The sequence below is a fragment of the Mastomys coucha genome, unplaced genomic scaffold (genome assembly GCF_008632895.1).
Source record: "Mastomys coucha isolate ucsf_1 unplaced genomic scaffold, UCSF_Mcou_1 pScaffold12, whole genome shotgun sequence".
Classification (NCBI taxonomy): Eukaryota; Metazoa; Chordata; class Mammalia; order Rodentia; family Muridae; genus Mastomys; species Mastomys coucha.
Genome location: NW_022196894.1, coordinates 19,771,382 through 19,796,136, shown reverse-complemented (window position 1 = coordinate 19,796,136; position 24,755 = coordinate 19,771,382). Strand labels below are relative to the sequence as shown.

Genomic DNA, 24,755 nt, shown 5'->3' with positions numbered 1-24,755 from the left:
AGCAGGGGTTTGTGTTCATGCTTTTTGTTGCATCACCTTTTTCTGTGTGTAAATTTGACCCCAAAGTCCACATACTTAAACTTTAATAATTGTTACTGCTTCAGCAGCATATGACAGCGGGACTTTATTACTCTTTATACAGCCCAGTGCCCATGCCTCCTATCAGGTTGTGGCACCTGTAGTTAGTTGGATTCTCTGTTTATTTGCACATCCTTTGCAAATATCAGCATCCTGGCATAATGAAGAAAATAGTTTTATCCCTGTGGACTCCCAGGAGGGTCATGGGGACACCAGCTCCCTTCAGATGACTCAGAACTGCAGGGATTACTGATGAAGGTTAATTGGTGTCTCTGGAGTGTGAGTTTGAATCTTGCTTCTGCTTCCTATTGGCTGTGACTTTAGGAGGCTGCTCGGCCTTGCTGTTAACATTGCCTGTCACTAACTAGGTGTGATAATAACAGCCACTTCCCTGAATGAGTTGATTTGCCCAATAGTTAACTCACAAGTGGGTGTAAGTAGGATTCCATACTTTGGTTGGTTAATTGACTACAGAAATTTTGCTTGCCATAAGTTGCCTCTTCTAGCCCTCTAGAATGCTCAAGACATCTATCATTACAATTGTTCCCATATAGTGCCCATATGATTATAAGACACATCTTAGCTGGATTATAACTCGTGTCTCAGATGATATATCAGTTAACAGCTTGACAGAGATTGCTCTGTCTGTTGACCCTAAATAACACTTCTTCCTGAGTCCAGACTCTGAAGGAACAGAGATAAGAGAGTCCATGATTACAGGTTTAGATGGATACTGTGGAACAGGGTATCTATCCACAGGTCAGTGGATGGGAACATAGGAGTGCTGAGAGAGGCTCTTCTCGGACAACAGTTATGCCAGGAACTTTGCCTCTTACACAGTAGTGTGGTCCTGCTACTTGTCATGCATGAGTTGCTGTCATGGTTGATACATATATAAAACAGATGTGCCCCTCCATAGTTTCCAGTTGCAGGATATAGCCACTATTGGCAGCTAACCACAAAGCTCATTAGTTAACACTTGACTTGATTTTGTTACCATTGAGAGATTGCTTTTAACAGAGATTGACCTGTCCAGCCCATGGGCTCTGGAAACAGGCTTGTCCTGGCATGGACAAACTGTATAGCCTTGGCAACACAGCTACATCCCTCCTAAAGCCTTCATTTTCTGTGTCGGAAGTGGGACTGCCGGTATTTTCTGAGAGTATTGTAAGTGTTAAACTAAATAGTATACAGTAGGCAGCCAGATGTCTGCTGCCTTCCTTATGCCAGCTTTTTTTTTTTTTTAAACCTCATCTCTTCATTTATAAATAACCTCTAAATGCTATTCGGACACTCTTGTCCTTGCTGTCCTTTATTGAAGACAGTGTTTAAGGAAAAAAGTAAACACAGAACCGGAAGAATTTTAATGCTCCTTTTCCTGGAACTTCTACCAAAGTTTTGTAAAACTGTAACCTCTTTCCTTCCACTCTTGCTGGGGACTCAGAGCTGCTCTGTTTGGCAGAGCCGCCTCTCTGTTGAGTCTGCTTGTGGGTAAGCTGATTGCTATGCTGTCTCTGAGCCCAAGTGTTTCATGTTGTGTCTGCCCACCATGGAGAAGCAGGATAAGCAGCCTGAAAGGTGGCGGCATAAGGCCAGCTCCTGCTCAACCCCAGGCCTCCAAGTGCTGAGTATTGAAAAGATAACTTTGGGCTAGGGTGGCAGGCCACCACTGCCCAGCAACCTCAGTGAATTCTAATTCATACTTAGCAGTCTGTTGAATTGAATTGCCTTCCCAGTTTAGCCTATAGGTAGCATTTCAACAATTTATGACTAAGTCCAGAGACAAAAGTGACATCCCTCCAGGAAAGAGACCAACCCTGACCTAAGTTAAAATGAAATCTGGTCTTGAAGGCACCTACTCACCTACTGCAAGCAGTGTCTATGTTACAATTGCAGAGTGACATTGTTACATGTATGTATACAGGTAAGCATGCATTGTATATGTGTAGAAATCCATGTGTGTGTTCATTTAATGCCATAGCATGAGACCTGAGTTCTCTCTTCAGCCCTGATATAGAGAGGCCATGCCTACTGTTTTTGTTCAGCTGTCATTTCCTGGTATCTGTGGCACCTCCACCAGACTGATGGTTCCTAATTTGATTGTTTGGATTGGACGTGCCTCTTACTTTAACTTCCATGTCTCCGCCATCCTACCATTTTAAAGCTCACTGTAACTCCTCCCCAAACCGCAGAAGGGCACAGTAGTCCCCCAAACCCATCTCTATTGCCCATTGTTCAAGTTTGTTTCCTGGCTAGCTGCTAAGAGGTTGTGGACCTGTGTTGGTGTGGCCACACAGCTTCCTTGTCTGTGGCCCTAGTTCCGTGAAGACAGAGACTGTGGTGGGGAGCTCTGTCTGCCCTCTAGGCAATCTTAGCAGAGGCTACACTGTAGTTGAAGCATGGAAACCTGTTCCTGTTTACCCTCTCTGTCTGAAGCCCAACCCCCGGGACTGAGCTGTAGGGCTCTGGTGGGTTTCAGCGTCCACTAAGTACGGTGGTCTTGTCCAGGGGCAGACCTGAGATGAGCTGTCTGTCCTCCCTGGCGCCTGAGTCACCTCTGTTTTCGCTTGTGCCTCTGGAGTTCTCCCCTCTCCTTGCTTGGCTGCTGTTCCCTGGGAAGCTTTGCCTGTTATTTTTTTTCTGCAGTTCTTCACAGCGGCCTTCTACATTTCATCCGTCGTTTTTCTCAGCTCACATATGATAATTCATAACTGGTGCTGAATGAGAATTTCTGAAACTTCTCTGAGTTCGGCCGTTTGCCCTGTTTGTCTAGTTAAAGTTTTAGCATGATCAAGGTTCATCGAGATGTTTGAGTTTTTGTGATCCATTTGTGGGCTGAATGGAGGCCTGTGCTGGCTCTCTGTCCTGCCTTCTCTTTGCAGGAGGCTTGCTTTGGCTACCATTTGGAAGCATCTTGTTTAGCTCCCTGTTTCTTACCTCACTGCCTCACATTCCCAACACTGATGAAAGGGTAAATGATTCTCACCAGTGGTGGATCAGGTGTTGACTTCCTGCGTACGACTTCCTGTTAGTGGGCGTTGTGAACACACTCCACAGACAGAAGGAGCACGCTTGTGTTCTACAGTGTCAGAATTTATTGAAAACTTCACAAGATAACAGCAATTTCGTGGACAGCAATTTGATTTGCCAAGTACTCCTGCAATTTCTTGATGGCCCTAGCTGAGGCGAGCAAGGGTTTTCTGTCAGAACTGCAGCAGGTGATTTTCCACATGTCCCCACCTATAGGGAAGGTTCTAGAACAACTCTTCTTGTAGGAGAGAGTTTGGTGAAAATCTCCAGTGAGGTTCAAGGGAAGTTCCTTCTGAAACCAGTTGTTCTGTCTAAAGGGATACACACTACCCGGGATCTATTGAAACAAAGTACATACTTGAGATACAAAATTTTGTTGTTGAATTGACAATTCCAATGTGATGTTTTAAGAGCAAATATTTAAATATAGAAAGAAAAAAAAAATCCCAATCACTCCCTAACTGAGACTTAGATAAGGAACTCAGCTTACTTACCCAAAAAGTCTTGACATTGATAGCAGTATCACCGGGAGTGGTCAGGCCTCAGTGAGATACACTGAACCCTTGAGATAATGGCAGTTTGTCAACCTTCCTGCTAAAAACTGAAGAATGTTTTCTGTGTGCCTTTGAGACTTTATTAGTCTGCATCCTATTAAACTACTGAAGGGGCAGTGGAGAGTGTATCAGCCCACAGAGGAGATGGGAACGCTAGAGCTGTTATTCTTTATATTGTAAGGTATGAGGAAATTGTATCTAAAGCTTCAGAAGAGTGTTGGCGTGTTTGCGTGCCTGCATCCCTGCCTCCCAATCTCCCCCTCCCCCTCCTCGTCTTAATGCTTTGGTCTGGAAGTTTATGCAGTGCTCACCTCCATCAAGGTCCCATGTTGAAGTCCTGATCCCCAAGATAAAGGTTCAGAGTGATTAAGGTTCAGACTGACTCTTTGCTACACGGTGACCCAGCAAAGGGCCTCAGCTGAAGGCTGGGCCTGCAGTTGTATACGGGACACCCAGTCCACGGTGCTTTGTTACCATAGACCACACAACCAAGACATTTCTGCCTGAAGGCTGGGCCTGCAATTATATACCGGACACCCAGTCCACAGTACTTTGTTACCATAGACCACACAGCTAAGACATTTCTGCTTACTGTTTTATTCCATCCAATCATGGCTTTCAGGAATTCTGTCTGATATGCAGGAGACGTGAGTTGTAAGCTATTGGCCGTATGGCTTTAGGAATATACGTCTACAGAGTAAGGAGGAGTCACTGCATTTGTAACTGCAGTTGTCCACAGGCAGTGCTCTGCAAGGGATCACTGCAGATCTAACTTAGTGGTTGTATGATTCGTCCATGACATTGCTCCTGCTTACTCACCGTGTAGGAATGTATGTGTTGGAGGCAAACCATAAGTTCTTGTCAGGGTTCTGTGGTCAGATGATCACAGTAGTTTTAAAGAACGTTCAAAACTAAGGGTAGGAAACAGTTAAGAAATGACCAACCATGCTGAGTTTGTGAGATGCACAGAACCTGCCTGTGTGACTGGAACAGGTGAGCGTGCCTGAGCCCCACAGTCAGTCAGCACACCTGCCCTGCCATGCAGACAGTAGGTTTTCCAAAGCACTCTAGTTTCTTCCCAAGATGAGGACCCCATGTCATCTGGTGGATCTCAGAGTTGTTATAGAAACAAGTGGGACCAAGTTAGGTAGGATTTCTCATTGAATCCCACGGGATGCTCTTGGCTTCCTCTGCTTCTCTATATATCTATAGTTTCCCTGGGGATTCTTGAGCCTAGATTTAAAATGGAACCTGGATGCAATGAGCTAAGGTTCCTACAAATCATGTTAACCCATTCTCTTCTGAAATAGCTTGCCTAGCATGGTCAAAGCTTTCACCAAATTCTATCATGAGAAAATAATTTTTCCAGTTCTTGCTATCTGTAATCGACATTTATTTCATCTGAAGTTCACCCAGTTGCAACTTTTTTCACCTTTGGGAATCTAGCGTACAGAAATAATGGCATTCATAGAGAATACCCTGAGACATCCATGTGCTGAAAGATAAGTTGGGGTCATGTGTATTCTGAATCTACAGGGGTGCTGTGATTACAATTGATCAGGATGCAGAGTCAACCATCTAATGATCCCAGGATGGTACTCTCCTTGTCCTGGTAGGGAAGTGGCCCTCCTGCCCTTCCCTACTGCAAACAGTTGACTTATATTTGAGTCCTAAGTTTCCAGGTTTTAAAGCCACAGGGAGAGTGACTGTAGTTTTATTAAGGCACCATTTGCTAACTTAGGGTCCTACTCTGCTTTCAATTAAAACAGAAGCAGGGAAAGGTCCCACTGCTGCCTTCACTCTTGCTCTCAGAGTGAAGGTGTGGGCGGGGTGATTGATCTACAACCTAAACTACAGGTGTAGAACTGGGGGAAAGCACTAGTCAGTAAAGTGTTTGCCTTACAGGGGTTGTATTGATTGGAGCCTGCTTATCAAAGACTTTAACAGCTGACATGGAAGCAAATACATAACAATATTTGTCTTTGGGGGTCAGAATTACTTCAGGATGATTTTTTTTTTTCCTAGCTCCATCCATTTACCTATGACTTTCATGATTTCAGTTTAAAAGCTGAGTAATGTTTTGTTGGGTAAATGTACCACACTTTCTTTATCCATTCTTCTGTAGAAGGGCATCTAGGCTGATTTCAGTTTCTGGCTATTATGAACAGAGTTGAGAAAGGGTCTCCTATAGTAGTATGTAGAGTCCCTTTGAGTCCCAAGAGTGGTGTGTGGCTGGGTTTTGAGAGAGATTTATCCCCAGCTTCTGCAGAACTGGCACACTGATTTCCATAGTTAGGTGTTCAAGCCTTCAATCCCACCAACCCAGAAAACGATGCAAGTTAGGTATAGAGTAAGGGTAACAGGGAGGGAGCGATCTCCCTAGGAAGGAGAAATGCAATAGATAGTTATGGGTGGATGGGAAGGGTATGTGGGGGGTGGAGGGAGGGAGCCTGGAATGGGAGGATCAAAGCAAGAGAGGGGAAAGGAAGTGTGGGGTAAGGAAGGGAGTATGAGGAGGGACCATTTTGAGGGGTCATATGGAAACCTAATAAGGTAAACGTTGTTGGCTGCCACTTCTTCTTCTCTTCCTTCTCCTTCTCCTTCCCTTTCCTCTTTCTCCTCTTTCTCTTCCTCCTCCTCCTCTTCCTCCTCCTCCTCATCCTATTCCTCCTCCTCTTCCTCTTCTTCAGTTTTGTTGCTGTTGTTTTCTTTTTATGTTTTTTCAAGACAGAGTTTCTGTGTGTAGTCCCGGCTGTCCTGAAACTCACTCTGTAGACCAGGCTGGCCTTGAACTCATGGAGATTTACCTGCCTCTGCCTCTCGAGTGCTGGGATTGAAAGTGTGTGCCCCTACCGCCCATCAAGTAAAAGCTTCTTGAAGTACATATATGAAAGAAATCTAAATGGAACCATCAAATAAAGCCCCAACTAGACATCTCTCATCACCAAATCCCCAGTGCACAGAATGGGTTACATCTACTCAGGTTTCCATGGGGCCCTAAATGACCCAGGCTGTTGGTGGCTCTCCACGCATCGATGGTAAGGCCCTATTGCTGACAACACCTTCACCACTCACTGAACACAGAGAAGTTGAGTTGGTGCCTCCCTAGCCCCTTCACCCCTACTGACTGATGTTCACAGTGCTCTCTCTGCACACTGCCAAAGGAGAAAGGGAAACGCCAGCCCAGCTCCACACCCGTCTGATGACCTGCCTGCAAGATGCACTGCTTTAGTAGTGACGTAGAGCTTGTGGGAATAACCAGCCAGTACCCAATTATACCTAAGGCCCACTCCATAAGGTGGAACCCTTGCCCGACACTGCCCTGGTGGCTAAGAACACGAGAGTAGGGTAGGCCAGGGACCCAGGGCAAAACCAAACACTACTGTTCTTCTCAAGGAGTGCAGCAACAAAATGACTCCTAACAACGTCCGCCTTACTCATAGACCAGTGTCCTGCTCGGCCCTCACCAGAGACTTCCCTGCATTGTACACGTGCAAATAAGCACTCTTCAGCGCTGTGCGCCGATTGCTGAGCCATGCCTCCAGCCCCATCTTACTTGGTTTTTTGTTTTGTTTTGTTTTGTTTTTTAGTAAAGGTCGACAATTAAAACTCCTGTAGTAGCCGAGAGGCCGAGAAAGGAAAATCTATCTTTACAAGTTGAAAGCCACCCTTGGCTACATAGTAAATTCAAGCCAGCTAAAATAAGAGTTCGTACATTATAGTTGTTTTTGTTGTTGTTGTTGTTCTTGTTTTGTTTTTTTAAAGAAAGTTCTGAGACTGGTGTTGAGTCTCTACTAAATACAAAACAAACCAACAAACAAAAAGACTTTATATATTTATGTTCATTTAAGAAAATACTAGTAGTGATGCATTATTTTAAAATATGCAGTTAATATGTTTAGAGTTATTTAAAATTTATATTGAGAAAAATGTATGTATTTTCAGTATTGCTGTAGACAAGCATCTACATAAGATTGTTAAATTGATTGTTGTTTTATATCAAACAGCTTTTATAATGCTCATGTTTATTGTTATAATACTTTATAAATTTTAAGGAATATGACAAAAAAAGATATTATAGGTATTGAAGGGGGAGTCTCTGGAAGGAGTTGGGGTACAAAAGGGAAACAAGAATGTGATTTAATTCTATTTACTTAAAATATGTTTTTAAATGTTAACAAATTCAGATAAATTGAAATCATGTAATTTTTCTCATAATGTAATAAAAGTTAAAAAAAAAAGTTCTGAGGCTGGTGTTGAGTCTCAGTGGATGAGTGCACAGTCTACTCTTGCAAGTTTAGGTCCTATAGCATCCTTGTTGGTTGGCTCACACCCACCTGTAACTCCAGTTTCAGGGGCTCTGATTCTGACCTTCATGGGCACCCACACATAGTGTACATAACCCCCCCACACATATAAATATAATTAAAGATAATTAATTTACAAAACCGGGATCAACTTAATTAGTAGTTGGCTTTTTGTTTTTTTATTTTAAAGATTTATTTATTATATGTAAACATACTGTAGCTCTCTTCAGACACACCAGAAGAGGGCATCAAATCTCATTACAGATGGTTGTGAGCCACCATATGGCTGCTGGGATTTGAACTCAGTACCTTCGGTAGAGCAGTCAGTGCTCTTAACCACTGAGCCATCTCTCCAGCCTGTAGTTGGCTTTTTGTAACAACATGCCTTGGAGCGTTCCCTGGGTGTGCACATGCATATATATACCTACTCCAGTTTACAGCTTTGTGTTCCTGCATATTATAGCTCTGTTCTTGCTTATCATCTGCTGGTAGGTAGGTATGCAGTAACTATCCTTGTTCAAATATATTTGAGCTCATGAATGAGTTTCTTTCTATGGGCTATATTGGTTATCAGTTAGAGTCAATGCATATATTTGGAAATAATATTTTTTTCCTTTAGAAATATTCTATTTTCTTGAAAAATTCGATGACTTTTTCTACAGACGAGTTAAGTGACATCTTATGTAGGGAACTTCTGTGTAGCCACCATAGGCATGCCTCTTTATTAAAAACTTCGGCTGAAGAGTGTGAGAGACCAGCCTTCCCAGCACAGAGACAGAAAGACGCTCTTGAGCCTTTTGCTTCTTTTCCTGTCATGGCACAAGATGTGAGGTTCTACATCCTAGCCCACCCTAGTCATTATTAACAAAACATATTCACAACAGCCTGGCCTGGTGGCACAGGCCTTTAATCCCAGCACACAAGAGGCGGAGGCAAGCAGACCTCTTGAGTTTGAGCCCAGCCTCGTCTCCAAAGAGAGTTTCAGGACAGCCAGGGCTACATAAAGAAACCGTGTTTTGAACACTCTCCATAAATTACCTAGCGGTGCACACATGGGATCTCACCGGTTTACCCTAGTAGTCTTGGTGAGCTCCCGGCCAGCAAATGACCTGTCTTCTGAGACCATGTTAAACCCCGGGAAGAAGACCCATCCGTGTCCAGAGGCTCAAGGCTACTGGTGTGTGAGGGGATGAAATTTCCAGAAGTGCTTTCTCGTACTTGCATGTGCATGGAGGAAGTGAGCGCCCACCTCGCTGGTTTTTCTATTCTGTACTTCTCTGTTTCTCCTCCTCTCTCCTGAGGCCTTGCCTGGGTTGAAGCCATGGGGGAGCGTGTGACTGTGTATAGCCACTGTTTGGTAATACTGGTACAAGAAAGAAGGGGAAAGGAATGGGGGTCCATTGTGAGCACCACATCTCTTCTCCAGCATTCCCCAACTTGAGTGCTTGTACCTCTGCATGCTGATGGGCCTTCTTCCCAGGGCTTAACATCCTCTCAGAAGATAGAAATAAAAAGAGCATGCTTGCTTGCTTCCCAGGTTGGCCTTGAACTTATGGTCCTTCTGCCTCTTGAGTGTTAGTGTAAGACATGTTTACAGGGTGAGAATCTTTCTGTCTGAGATGGGAAGATTGTCAGTGCGCTGCTATTAGTGAAACATGGAGGTACAGCTAGTGTGGAGAGAGTGGGGTGTATTTGGAAGAGACGTGAGCTTGTATTTACATAGAACTGGAGGATATGCAGAAACAAGGGTTGACTTCTGTGAGGATTGGGAGGCGGGAGATTTTTTTTTTATTATGTTTTAATATTGAATTATGAAAAAATACCTCCCAGAAATAAAATTTTAAGCGAAAATTGAAACAAAATCTGGTTTTGTTTAAGCCCATAGCATCTGTGACTTTACCAGTTATGCTTGAGCCTAGGCTAGGATCAGCTGCAAGCATAAATATTTTGAGAGAATGATCATCAAAACAATATATGATGATTTTAGCTTCTGTCTACTTTGGTAGGAAATTGGAAACGTAAGGCTGTATTTAAATTGTAGTTTCTTTAACTTGTTATTCTTTCTGGATTTTTTGGTGCCTACTGTTTACAATAGGAATGTCTGTGTACGGTTTGGTAGATACAGTTGGACAGTGGACTTGATTATGATCTCACATCTGAGGTTTGTGTTGTTTGCTGAAGTTTGAGTGTGCGGAGAAAAAGTTCTAGACTGGTCTTGTCTTTACAGGAGCAGAAAAATCCAGATTCGGAACATCCCGCCTCACCTGCAGTGGGAGGTAAGCCTGGGCACACATGCTTCCTTCATCCACCTTCCTTTTACCTTAGGAATTAAAGGCCTTCAGCCCGACCCTGTCTCAAAAATAAATCTTAAAAGGAACAAACTTTTAAAAAGATGTATCCTTTTTTATATGTATGTATGTGTACCAGTGTGGGTCTCTGTACACGGCATTAGCGCAGGAGCACAGGAGGCCCGAAGAGGCCATTTGAACCCTCGGAACTCTAGTTACAGGTTGTGAGCTGCCGAGTGGGTGTTAGGAGCGAGCTTGGGACCTCTCCAAGAGGTACTCCTTACTGCCATCTCTCCATCCTCAAGATGTTACTTGGAAGCATGAAGGAGATCCCTGGGGGAAAGCTGAAGGGACGATTCCTAAGGAAGTAGGAGCTTTGTCCTCTCCTCTGCTTTCCATTTCAGCAGCTTGGTTCTGCTCATCATAGGATTATGGCTGTTCAGTTATCAAGACTCCATCATTGTGGTGTCACCGTAGTGAACAGATAATTGGGAACCAGTCATTCATAAATAAATAAATAAATAAATAAATAGAAAAAAATGCCCTGGGTCCTCAGATTCCTTGAGTTCCGTTTTTTATGGAGGACCCAAGGCTTAATTACATTACTCCTGTGGCTTTTGTATTAGCGTGTTTCTCTCTTTTTTTGGGAGTGGTGGGGTTGAGACAGGGTTTCTCTGTATGGCCCTGGCTGTCCTGGAACTCACTTTGTAGACCAGGCTGGCCTTGAACTCAGAAATCCGCCTGCCTCTGCCTCCCAAGTGCTGGGATTAAAGGCGAGCGCCACCACCGCCTGGCTAGCGTGTTTCTCTTGCAGAAGAACACTGATGTTGTTTTTATGACCCTTTCTTCCTGTATCTTTACAGGTGTTAGATGGACTGTTGGCTGAGTATGGGACAGTGGAGAATGTGGAGCAAGGTAAGAAGGGAAGAAGTTAACCCCAAGTGAGGAGATTAGCCTCCTGCACCTTGGGGACCTTGTCTGCTGTTTCCTACAGGTTGGGGTCATGCGGAGAAGTAGGAAGGCCCAGCCCCTCTGAAGTGTGCTTCCTCTAGTGTATTTATCCACCTGCCTGCCAGAGGCAGCTGTCTGTCGGTCATTTCCTCTGTATATTGGTATAGTTTGCTGTTCAAGGAATATTATTTCAGGGTCTCTCTGTGTAGCTCCTGTTGACCTGAACTCTCTATATAAACCAGGCTGGCCTCACAGACACTCATCTGCCTCTTGACTCCAAAAGCTGGGGTTAAAGGTGTAGCCACCACGCCCAGGCTTATTAAGCCTGCAGTGCTGGACAAACACACTTGGAATGGGGCAAGCTTACTGCGTCTGAGAATAGTTGAGTTTTACACTGCTGCCTCTTAACTAACTGCAGCTCACTAGGAGGGGAGAATACAACATCTGTTTACTGTGAGGTGTGACTTCCATACCAAGATTCCTGTTGTACTTATTAAAATATAGGTTCCTAGGGTTCACCATATACCTCTGGAAACTGGAAGTTCGAGAGGGGGGTGGCTTATTCCTCATGAATGAAGGAGCTGAGTGGTTTTGTGTGCACTCAAATCTGAGACTCGCCATCATAGGAACATCCCTGCTTATGCCAGGAAACGCTTCCTTTTCTGGTGAAGCCTGAAGCACTGATGTTTTAAGGGAGACCAAAAGGCACCTGAAACTGCTGTCTTATGTAGCTCTTTAGGCATCCCTGGAAGGTGGATCTTAAGATCCTAACAATGAAAACAGCAAAGTGTGGTAAAGATTATTTCCGCGTTGGCCTTGACCACCTCTTCAAGACCTTCATTCTGTGAGCTCAGCTTCACCTACCGAACCTCACTGACTCAATTTACACTTGTATAAAACGACCAGAATTTCTCCCCTTCCTGTATCACCCGCTTATGTATTTTGTAGACAATCGTAAGGGATCATGAAGTCTCCAGGAAAAGATCATACAGATTCCTATGCCTCAGCAGTGGTCCAGTCTGTCCAGGCAGTTAGTATAATTGTTTTGAAGCAGCACTTACTTGGGTGTTCTCCCCTCTGCAATGGCTAAGAACTTTACTCTATTCCTTAATGCTGCTCGCCCATGCTCAGAGTTGAAAGGAAAGCACTCAGAAGAAAACATTTTTCTTCTAAAAAGTTTTCACTGCTTGAACAGAAGACATTCTAGTGGAGAAAGTGGGCAAGATGGCCTTACACATACAAACTGGAAAACAGTTTAAAAACTAACATCAGGAACTGGTCTGGATGTGGTGGCCCATGCCTGAAATCTCAGTATTGGGGAAGTGGAAACGGATTAGCAGCTAAAACCTGGAAATCAGTTCAGGATGGTGCTACCTGAGGAGGCATTCAAGGGCACTGGGGCAACATGGAGCCCTTTAGTGCCCACGCACTGGAGTCAGCCTGGCTGCCAGTGCCTCAAGCCACAGAGCAAACTATTGAGCTGTTCTTTTGTCCCCAACTTTGTGGGTGATTTTTGACCCAGCAGAACCAACCAGTAGAGTCTTAGGAACAGAAATTTAATGAACAGTGAAATAAATTACTTAAATGGAACTTAGTTTGCTCTAGAATCAAAGGACCATGTGACTTTCAGAAGACAAGCTTCTTTTAAGGACAAAAAATATTGCCGGCAATGGTGGCGTACTTGGGAGGCAGAGGCAGGGGGATTTCTGTGAGTTTGAGGCCAGCCTGAAAAAAAAGGAGGAGGAGGAGGAGGAGAAGAAGAAGAAGAAGAAGAAGAAGAGGAAGAGGAAGAAAAGAAAGTGGGGGCAAAATTAAGACTCTGGGATTCCTAGAGGATGCCTTTTTTGGGAGTCTGAGTCTACAGCCATCTCTGTCAGTCTAGTGTAGGATGCCGTCCCGCAGCTCCTACTTGCGTGGGGTTCCACGAACCGAGGATTTGGAAACCTGCAATGGGTGGTAGAGAAAAGAGACACGACGCCAGGAGAATGGTTCTCATCAAGGCGTGCTTTACTAAATGACAGGGGAGCATTTATACTCAAAGACAGTACAGGTATGCAATTGGCATTTAGGTGAGAATCAGACATCAAAGCTCAAACATTGATACAAGGGATTCCAGGAAGGGGAAGAGGGATCAAAGGATCACGGCTTCCTAAGGAGCTGGTATCTGGTCCTTGAGTCATTTACATAGGCTCCAAACACCCAGCGAGCTAAGTCTCTGGTTTCGGTTTTGAGTTCTTTAGTGAGCCCAGCAGGGCTCCCACAGTCTAGAAGGCTACAGATTGGTCTGACACTGAGTGAGGACAGTCATGCACCACAAGCCCCTGTTTGCACTGTGTGGGCATCTCTGAATAAGCATCTTTAGAAAGCAGCTGGGGTGCTCCTGGGTGAGGCCAGGGCTGGGGTCAGTGCCAGTGGCATGCAGATCATTGCTCAGTTACTGCTGATGACTGGGTATGTCCTACCTGCCCCCCGTGCCACCTCCCCAAGGCTGAAGCTGCTTTGAGATTACGGGGCAAATGTTTTTATACCAGAGTCTTTAACATTTAGGGGTTGCCAAATTCCTTTGGGAATTTGAGTCACATTTCTTTACCTTTTATTGATGTAGCAAGTGGGATGGTCTTAAAAGTTTAAGAATGAATAATTTGTATGTGTTGGTATGCATTGGTGTTTTTTTCCACATGTATGTCTGTGTAAGCGTGTTGAATCCCCTGGAACTCGATGTGAACAGTTCCAGTTGGGAACTGCCATGTAGGTGCTGGGAATTGAACCCAGGTCCTCTAAAAGAGCAACTAGTACTCTTAACTGATGCTACTTTGAAAGACAGTTTTATTGTGATTTTCTGGAGTAATCTTTAATGCTGTTAACTTTAAATTTCTTTTTGTGAAAATATACTTTTCATTTAGGTGTTTTGGGTTAAAGCAGGCTTTATCAATCAAACCTTTTGAATGAATAAGGATGTGGGTGTGTGGGTGTTCACAGATAGGACCTAACTATGTAGCCCAGGTTTACTATGCTGCCTTGATGGATGGATGGATGGATGGATGGATGGATGGATGGATGGATAGATGGATGGATGGGATAGATGGATGGATGGATATATAGATATATATATATATATATATTGCGTGCCACAGATATATTTTATAGATATGATTGACTTTTCTTATCATCATATATATGATATGCATAAATATGTGATATGCATACACACACACACACACACACACACACACACACACACACAAAGGATGTCTTTACTAGAAGATCAAGCCCAGCTGTTTTTGGAAATCTGGGTCCTCAGCCTTCTCTGTAGTTCTAGAAAGCTGAATATTGGAAATATTCTGTGTGTTTTGAGTTAACAATTAAAATTAATAGTAAATAGGTCTAGAAGAACAGTTTGTTTATTTTTATAGTGTCATCTTCTTCCACCTATTTCCCCTCTGTAGTTTTAGCCTAAAGAAGTAAATTCAGAGCCAGTCAGTGGTGGCATACACCTTTAATCCCAGCACTTGGGAGGCAGAGACAGGTGGATTTCTGAGTTTGAGGACAGCCAGGGATACACAGAGAAACCCTGTCTTGGAAAAAAAAAAAAAGAAGAAGAAGAAGAAGGAAAAAAAAGGAAGAAAATTCAGAAGAATACAAGATCAAATAGTGTTTACAACGGAGGTGGCTCGGCAACACTCAGGATGACAGTGCTGGACACAGCACATTCCTAAGGGGCTAATGACACAGTCTATGCCCTGTTTACTTCCTGCAACTCTGTGTGAATATTAAAAGTGAAAATACATAAATACACAGAGAAAATCCACACGCGCATGCTTACTGGGAACTTACAGAAGACAGGAAGTAGAGGGCAGGATATTATCTATGCAGCTGGTTATAGAGTGTTGCAAGCATTTGATTTACAAATCCTGCAAGTCCACATTAATAGACACAGAGACGAACATAACTGCAGTTAAGATGACACAGTGTTTTGCAAATTTCCCATCCTTCCTTGGCCCCGGGGACGAGAGCTACTTTTAAATGATGATATTGTTTTTACTTTTTTCCTAGTCAACACAGATACAGAAACTGCTGTTGTCAATGTCACCTATATGACAAGAGAAGAGGCAAAGATGTGAGTGTGCTTGGTTTTATTTCCTTGCAGGTTTGTTTGGGTTTGTCTTTGTTTTCCTTTGAATGTTGCATCTGGAAACCTTTGCAGAGAAAACGGGTACCAGCCAGTGCACGTCCCCTCGGACATGCCTGTACAACTCCAAGGGGTTCTTGCTGCTTTTGGTGCATCAGTACAATCCCAGGCTGTTGGTGATTGTACAGAGACTGTCTTGAACAGTGTTGAGCCTTGGTATCAACAAAGACAGGAACCAAGTCAGGAAGGGAGAACCAGCCTTATGCTGCCACGCCTATAGGCCCTTCTTTGACAAACTTTATGGGGTCCCCTTACCTGGAGCATACTCTGATCTCCATGAGGAATGTACACAGCTTTCCATCCACACTCACTGGTGGAGAATGAAACAACCATTTTCCTATGTGGGATATTAAAACGAGGAGCCACCTCTGTGACAACAGTGACTTAGTTACGTGGGAGTGCGTGCCTGGCTTGGACTCCCTACTCTCATTCGTGACTCTGATGCTCCAATAATGATTAATTTTGAGTTTACTCTTAGTAGGCTGGGATTAAGTTTTTTAAGTAATAGCAAAAGCCAAGTTTCTTTTGTATGGGTTTTTAAAAAAAATTTGTGCTTTTTATCTGTTTGTTTGTTTGTTTGTTTGTTTTGAGGGGGTTCTACCACCATGCCTAGCTAAGGTGGTTCTTCTGGTAGGAGGTCCTTGAAGTGCCTCACTGGCAGTGTAACAGATGGCCATCCTTCATGGTAATAGCCTCACTCCCCTCATGAAGACATAGTTTGCCCATTTTCATACCAACAGACTTCAGGATGTTGGCTAATTGTTCATTGTTAAAAAGTGTGAACATATCTGCTGTGAAGCTTGGCAGCCTGTGCCATGCCCGGCTAACACAGTGTCACCTGAGCGGCATTTACACAGTCCTCTCTCATCTTCATTGAATTCTGAAGATTTTTGTCTTGTAATGAATTTGCAGACCCTCAGCATTACCCTAGTAGGATTGTTGCAGAAACATGTAAAAGCATTGCCCCATTTCATGTATAATTGTTTAGCACAGTAATGAATTATTGCTTATAGTAGTTATTTTTAGTTAATCTGTAACCTCGAGGATTAAGGGCATAAATAATACTTTAACTTCTATAGAGTAGTAAATATTGAAACATTGCCAGATGGACCCTGGGCCTTCTAATGTCTCGGTATTTGCCCCATAGGAGGAGCTATAACTTTAGACATATCCATGACAACATGTGTGATTTTCAAGAGCTGGGCATAATTGACAAACTCCAAAGGAAAACACCACGTAAAACTTACATGAACCCTTAGAGGGCTGACCTCGTTTTAAAGTTGTATCAAGCAGAGTGGGCAGTGAATTATATCAAAATTGTTGATAATATAAAATGCTTATAGAGTATTAGCTGGATTTTAAGGATTAGAAATAATATTAATTTTTAATATAAGTAAACAATGTGTAATAGGGAAGCTATCGAATAAATAGCTTCCTTAACTCATGCATAGGTGTTAACGGATGTCTCAAATATGTTTAAATTTTGTGGTATGATTAAAATAATTGTGAAGATGTGCTACGATTAAAATGAAAGTAATAATTTTGGACTCTTATCTACAGTTTTGGTGAGGGGGGAAGAAAAGCGAGGTGCAGAATTGTATCTAAGTCACCTGGGTCTAAATACTGTAAGTTTGTCTCATTTTGTTACCTGAGACTCCAGGGTCTGAAGTAGAGTTTGTCTTGCTCACTCACCTCTGCATCCTTCATGCTTAGCCCAGGCACCACATGAGCGGCTTGTGAGCAAGACGAATCAGTCTACTGGAGGGTCTTCCATGTACTCTCTGATAAGCTTTCCTACCCTGCTGTATTTCAGAGCTATTGAGAAGCTAAGCGGGCATCAGTTTGAGGACTACTCCTTCAAGATTTCCTACATCCCCGATGAAGAGGTGAGCTCCCCTTCACCCCCTCATCGAGCCCGGGAACAAGGCCACGGCCCCGGGAGCTCTTCTCAGGCCAGACAGATTGATTTCCCGCTGCGGATCCTGGTCCCCACCCAGTTTGTTGGTGCCATCATCGGAAAGGAGGGCTTGACCATAAAGAACATCACTAAACAGACCCAGTCCCGGTACGTGCCTCCAGAGCTTCCTCTGCTTCCTTCTGAGGGGTCGCCTGCATCCCATCTAAGCCATGCTCAGGTCCTTTGTTGCACTAGTGGGAGGCTGTGCCGCGTAGAACTGTGCTTTTTTCAGTGGGCTACTAACTGACTCACCTCAGGCTGGGGGCCTTGATGAGTGTTCATGCTAATGACATAACAACCGTCATCCCTGAAGGGCTGAGTTTATGAAGAGAGCACTGAGGACCTCCAGGAAGGGTGGTCCTTTATGCTAACATCCTACGAGCACAGCTAGTTTCACAGGAGCTGAGATGAGATGTGTTCTATGGGGTCATAGGGTGCTGTGGTATGGGCTTTTTCCTCCTGCTGAGTCAACCTTGGTGTGGCCATCCAGGTTGCCTCACATAGAAGCTGTGGGTCACAGCTACATCACGCAAGAAACGTCTGGCTTTGTGTCTGCTTTTCTGTTTAAGGAGACTGCACAGGAGGTAGCAGTCCATGGGCAAAATGATTTGTACAGTTGTTGATTTTTATATGTTCATAAGACACAGCACACTGTGAAGAAGGCTCAGGCCTTGAGAACAGTGGCTTTTTATAAACTATGTCTCCTCTTTGAGTATCAATTGCTTCTGAGAAAAAGGAAGCCACAGTGGTCTATATACATATTGTTGTGAGAATGCAAACAATCGGGTGGATCAAATGAGCTCACGGTGCAAGGCATGAAATAACAAGCAAATACCCTTGCTGAGCTGGTGCGGCTTATTCCAGTCGTTGAGTGCCTTGTACCCTGAAAGAGAGTTTCTTACAGAGTCTGGGGCACCCCCAGCTGCAGATACTGATGTTGTGTGACCCAGTGTCCAGACCCCTTGGAGGAAGGCTGAAATAAGTTGTGGTCTGCTGTTTCCTTTAGTCTTAAAAACAGCTCCTCCTGTCCCAAGTTTGCACACTATGAAGTAATTTTTCTTTATCTCTGTTCCGATTCCAAAAGTTGTGGATGGTGGCTTTAAAAGGAAACAAGTTTCAGTGAAGTGAAATTCGTCCTCAAAATCTGTGCCACTTTGAGCAGTAGGCCGAAGGCTGGGTTCCTTCTAACAGGCTGCAACCCGTCCTGTGATTCCAAAAGTTAAAAACAAGCAGGGCCCAGAGGTCTGATAAAAGTCATCAGACTTTTAGACCATTAGTTTTAGGAGCCTGAAAGACGACAGAGAGCAACAGAAAGGAAACCACAAGCTTAGGAAGGCAGAGAAAAAGGTTCACCTCTGCCCCTCTGTAGATGATCAGATTCATAAAGTGTGCTGGAATTTGGGTTCGCATATGGCTTTTTAAAGGCTGTGATCAGTGCAGAAGTCAGCACTCCATTGTGTGGCTCCCTTCTCACTTTACCCTCTCATTCTACAGGCATTTGAAAGGCTACAAAAAATAACTCATTAACCAAACTGGGTGCATTGGTCCAGCAGCACTCCCATCAGGGGCATGAGCCCCGCTTGCACTGAGCAGCATCAGCTGCACGTGTGCAAATGGCATTTCCTCTGTCCTCACTGTATCGGCTGGGGCTGTGCATTCTTGTGCCTAGGCCCCACCCGATACTGCTGTGTTATGGCTCCTGATTCTTTTCCTATAGGGTAGACATCCATAGGAAGGAGAACTCTGGGGCTGCAGAGAAGCCTGTCACAATCCACGCCACCCCAGAAGGGACATCTGAAGCATGCCGCATGATTCTTGAGATTATGCAGAAAGAGGCTGATGAGACCAAACTGTAAGTCTGTAAGATGCCTGGACCAGTCAGTGCTGTATGATTAAGAGATGTGTTTAAAAGAGCTAAGCATGTTACTCAATAAAGGTAGAGAGAAACCAAAAAAAAAAAAAAAAAGAATAGAAAAAAAGAAAAAACCCAGCCGGGCAGTGGTGGTGCACACCTTTAATCTCAGCACTTGAAAGGCAGAGGCAGGTGGATTTCTGAGTTCGAGACCAGCCTGGTCTACGGAGTGAGTTCCAAGACAGCCAGGGCTAAACAGGGCTGTCTCAAAAAAAAAAAAAAAAAAAAAAAAAAAAAAAAAAAAAAAAAAAACCAACCAAACAAACAAAAGAATAAAGGTAGAGAGATCATGTTTGTGTTACTCTGAGTTCTCTGGAAGAACAGAAGTGATAGAATGAATGTGAATGTATAAAGAGGTAGATATAGTTATTGATATATATGTAATGTATATTCTATATATAGCAAGATTTTTATTTTTTGATATATACTCAGAAGTTGGGATTGCTGGATTATATGGGATTCTCTTTTTATTTCCTTCTGGCCAGGCCTGACACGTAGACCCGCTGCCATTTAGCTACTGGGGAGTAGGGAATGGAAGCGGAGTTACCACTGTGTGGCTCATTTTAGTCAGAATTCATAAGCTAAGGTTGGGAAAGAACTTGAAAAAATTGGGTTTCCATTCATAAGAAGAAAACATGACGAGTGTTAGGAGCTAAGACAGGCTGGATCCTCTCTGTCTTTTCAGGGCTGAAGAGGTTCCTCTGAAAATCTTGGCCCACAATGGCTTCGTTGGAAGACTGATTGGCAAAGAAGGCAGAAATCTGAAGAAAATAGAACATGAGACGGGGACCAAGATAACCATCTCATCGTAAGCTACCCCTTCTGACTGATTATGTGCAGGAGAGAGTGATGCTAGTGTGTTCGTAGCCCCTGCTTTTCTTCAGAGGCGAATACACTCAGCTGTGCCCTAATCACCCTGAGAATCCTGGGAAGCAGATCCATAGTGTAGCCACATAGCCCACCAGAGCACTCACCAGTACGAGGGAGGCCCTGGGCTCCATCCCCAGTACCATGACATTTTTAAAATAAGAATTAGTCAATTCTGTAATCTAGGCTCTCAGGGGAAGAGACAGCTGAACCAAAAGTTGAAGGCCAGCATTAGCTGCACAGTGAACTGAAGGGGAGACTTAGCGAGACTTTTCTCAAAATACAAAGACTTGGGGGCTGGGGATACAGTTCAGGGGGAGAAGGCTTTTCCTAGCACGGGTGAGGCCTTAGGTTCAAGCCACAGTACACCCTTCCCCCATATAGACATACGTACGACCAGTGTCACTAGTGAGACTTAGACAGCGGGGATTCTGTGCAGTAGTGTTAGGAGAACCCAGTCTTTATCTTTACCAGGCCGTGTGTGTGGTCTGGAATTCTATTTTCCTGTCTTTTCCCCACTGGCCAGCTTGCAGGATTTGAGCATATATAACCCCGAGAGAACCATCACCGTGAAAGGTACCATTGAAGCCTGTGCCAGTGCGGAGATAGAGATTATGAAGAAGCTTCGAGAGGCCTTTGAAAACGACATGCTGGCTGTTAATGTAAGCACCCGGTGCTGCCGTCTCTGCTAGTTCTCTGCTAGTTTTCCTGCCGCTGAGACAGGACACAAGCTCTGTAAGGACAGCTGTCCTTGCGCTGGTGGGGAAGTGCCTTGGGAGATGTGAAGAACTCCTGGCTTCCTAGAATAAAGGCATCAAAACAAGGAACCAGTCAGTAAAACGGTGGTAAACACAAGTCAGTGTGAGCCAATGGAATCCGTACCATCCAGACCATAAAGCGGGGGTAATGCTCATGACCACTGTGTTAGAAGAGGAAGCCGTCAGAACCGGGCAGCACATGTGTGTGCAGAGCATGCAGGTGAACAGGACTGAGTGCTGGACATGAGAATAAAAGTAATAGGGCCAGCAAAGCAGGTCCCCTGGTTTCTAAGCTCGTGTAATGTTGTCATGCCTTCTCTCTTTAAAAGCTCATGTATATCATTTAGCCAGGCCTGGTGGCACACACCTTTAATCTCAGAACCTGAGGTACAGAAGCAGGTGGATGTCTGAGTTTGAGGCCCGCCAGGTCTACACAATGAGTTCCACACCAGCTAGGGCTACTTAGTGAGACCCTGCTTCCATTTTTTATTTGTTTGTTTATATTTATTTATTTATTTATTTATTTATTTAAATATATCCACTGAGCTGGAGGTGCTCATCTGTGGTAATATGTGTATAGCATATGTAAGGCCTAGAGTTCATTATGCAGGGTCAAAAGCAAATGCTATCACAGGGCACAGAGACCTTGTCTAGCCTAGGCTGCTTGGGGACTAAAACTGAGGGCTATTTGAGTCAGGCATTTCAGGCTGCCTGTGGGAGAAAAGAAGGGGCTCACTTCTGCCTGGCATCTCTTGCTTGCTGGTTGACAATCTTAGTTCTCCTAGTAAATGCTGTCACCCACTTGAATTCTCTGTGACACTTGTAGAAAAACTATACATTCTTCCTGTTACTTAATTCTCTCTTTGTAATTGTCTAAAAATATTTATCCATCAGCGAAGCTCAGCTCGGAAAAGTGAAAATCTTTCATTTTTCACTATAATTTTCTGAGAATGGAAAAGGTCAGCCAGTATTAACTTATTTACCTTCATTTGAATCTTCATCTATTACTTCATCCCCACATCTCACAGAGAAGCGAATATTGACAGAGTGATCTGGTGCAGCCTCAGCTCTCTGACAGCAGCACTTTGTAAGAGGTGTAAGTGTACCTCACATCACCGTATCAGAACATGGCACTAGATATCCATGCCAAATCCATGCTCTGAGCAAAATCGCAAAATCACCATATCCTAACGTACAACCCGAGGTGATGGTGAAGGATCTGAGTTTGCTGTTCTGCATGCTTACATAAAGGGGCACTTTCTAGAATGACTTTACCCACAGAGAAACAACAGAAAATCTTAGATGATTGCTTCATGTTCAGGAAGCCAAGGGTTGGGGCAGGCTGGGCACAGGCCAGCACAGGGACATTTCTCTGCCTCCAGCCCTAGATTGAGATGCGAAGTAACAGGATCTTAAAGCTGTGGCTAAGTGACAAAAGGAGCTATCGTCCAATCAGGTGATGAGATTTACCTGTGTGCCAGTGCTAAGCGCAGGCTCTGACTCACCCTTGGGTAATTAGAAAAGACTGGTATTTTTTTTTCCACTCAGCAAATATTTATTGAGTACTAACATAGCAGACACTGAATACAGCTCTAAACAGCCGCTGATCTCAAGGAAGTGAGGCAGAAACGAGGCTCTGAGCCCTGTGACTCCATCTTGTATCTTTGAGGAAGTAGGAGTGTTAGAAAGTGGGGGGATGGGCCTGGGCAGGTGAGGGAGGAGGAGACAGCAGGGCACAAGAGTTGAGATGGGGAGAAGAAGGATTAGTGGGGTGGGGACCAGGGCTCAGCAGGAAAGCAGCTAGTGACAACATCATTGACCACAGTAAGATGTAGTTATACCCAAGGTTGGCCAGGAAGCTTTGAAGAAATGCAACAGTCAGGCTAAGGTTTGCTGCCTGCTCTCAGTAGAAGGTGAGGAAGTCCGTGTACCAGGGTGGCGCTGACTGAGAGAGAAATGCTGGCTGGCGCTATACAGACAGGACATGGAGGCTGGCCACAGCAAGCCTGGCCTCCCGGGCTTCTCTCCCTCATCTTTTTTCTCCTTTTCTATTCCCAGCAACAAGCCAATCTGATCCCAGGGCTGAACCTCAGTGCACTTGGCATCTTTTCGACAGGGCTGTCTGTGCTTCCTCCACCAGCAGGACCCCGTGGAGTTCCCCCCAGTCCCCCTTATCACCCCTTTGCTGTAAGTAACCGGTTGTCTCACGGGACACTGTTCTCAGCACCCCTGGGCAGCACAGCTTGGGGAATTTCTGTTCAGGTCAGCAAGTTAATATTTTAAAAACTGAATCTCTGGTGTGATCTGCAGGAACCGGACACAGGGACAAACCACCTGACAAACAGGATGGCCAGGTTATCTATTCTCTGCAGAATGTCTTGAGTTATCTATGTGTACCTTGACCCTGCTATTGGAATGTTTGCTCAAGTAGACTTCGTGATTTTCTTCCTGGAAGTGGAGTTTAGCCCCTGATCTTGCACAAAATGGAGTTTCTTCAAAAATGGAGCCAATTGGGCTTTACAATTTACTCTCCTGAAAACAACTCATAACTTTTGGCTCATAGATGTATGTGAGGTCAAGTCCACATCAGGACCAGGTCTACGGGGCCCTGGGCTGCTCGCTGTTTTCCATCTTGGTCTTCCTGGCTTAAGACTTCTCTGAAGTTATTTTTTACATTTGTCTCCCAAGTAGACCATAAGTCTCCCCTTGTGTCCCTCTCTCCTAGAGTTAGGCCTTCCACATGGTGGTGCTCAACAGCTTTTGAGTGAATGGATAATAAATACAATCAGATGTAGTAGGCATCTGAGTCTGGATAGACCCAAGGGGAATGGCCCCATTTGTAGATCTGAGATTCAGACTGAGGCGTAGACCTGAGCCTCAGCAGGAAATGACCTCCTTGTTGCTAAGTTCAGAATTCTTTCTTTCTAGCAATCCTTCAGCTCTGACTTAAGGATAAAGGGGATCTGACCTCATTATTGTTTTACAAGCTAAAGATTAAAAATCTGTGTCCCACAGCTGGACTGATTTTGGCAGTGTTCCTGTCAGGACTCTTGAGGCCTCAGCATACCATCTGTGCTGGGAGTGTGTTCTTGGCTTTGCATGGGTGTTAGACTCACAGTTCACAGTGACCACTTTTGCTAGGAGAGCTGAGTTGCTTCGGGCCAGAGGCAGGCAGAGGTCTCATTTTTCCCAGGTTAGAAATTTGAGCAAAGAAGCTGCAGGAATCCTCTCCCCTGTGCTTACCTGCCACACCTCAGACATGTGCAGGGGAAGGGCTGGAGTCCATGTGCATCCCAGAAAGCCTTCGAGAAGAGGTAGGGCCAAGAGAGAGCCTTTTTGCCCATGTTCCTTCAAATTTTGAGGCTTCCCTGAGGCCACTGGTCGGGTAACATCCTCTTGTGGGCTGAGATAGCTCTTCTGTCTTTCAGTCCAACCAAGGCATGAGCCAGGATGCCACGGGTGAGGGGCCCCTCCCTAGAACCTGAGAAGCACCCAGGGTGCTCAGAACTCTTTCTTCTCTCTGAGCTTAAAAGAACAGTTGGTTTTGTTACTAAGGGGTCATAATGTGAAGCTTGGTCTGGAGCTGAGTCTAGCCGGAGAGGCAGATGGTGGAAGACATGCACATCACTCTGAAGTGTGTTCAGGGCCCTCAGCTCACCTTAGACTCAAAGCTTTAGCCACACCTCCCTATGTCAGGCAGTGCTGTGTACCTGTCACTGCCTCCCTGGTGGTGACAGTGAGAACAGGGTTTACTTGACTTTATGAAAAACATACCTAACTAACAGATTTTGGCTGACTTCAGTTAGGATCCTTCCCATAAGAATATGGACTCAAATGTGTCTCACAGGACCACTATGAGAGTAA

General features: G+C 44.4%; 1 protein-coding gene across 1 annotated transcript in view; it reads left to right on the top strand.

Annotated features, from left to right (window-relative positions):
* Positions 1-24,755, top strand: part of Igf2bp2 (insulin like growth factor 2 mRNA binding protein 2) — a 102,755-nt gene that overhangs the window by 64,489 nt on the left and 13,511 nt on the right. Inside the window, exons 3-10 of the mRNA XM_031363510.1 lie at positions 10,197-10,245; positions 11,121-11,172; positions 15,262-15,325; positions 17,211-17,462; positions 19,072-19,206; positions 19,952-20,074; positions 20,660-20,795; positions 22,950-23,078. Coding sequence (XP_031219370.1) covers positions 10,197-10,245; positions 11,121-11,172; positions 15,262-15,325; positions 17,211-17,462; positions 19,072-19,206; positions 19,952-20,074; positions 20,660-20,795; positions 22,950-23,078 — 940 coding nt within the window. The remainder of the gene's footprint in view (positions 1-10,196; positions 10,246-11,120; positions 11,173-15,261; positions 15,326-17,210; positions 17,463-19,071; positions 19,207-19,951; positions 20,075-20,659; positions 20,796-22,949; positions 23,079-24,755) is intronic.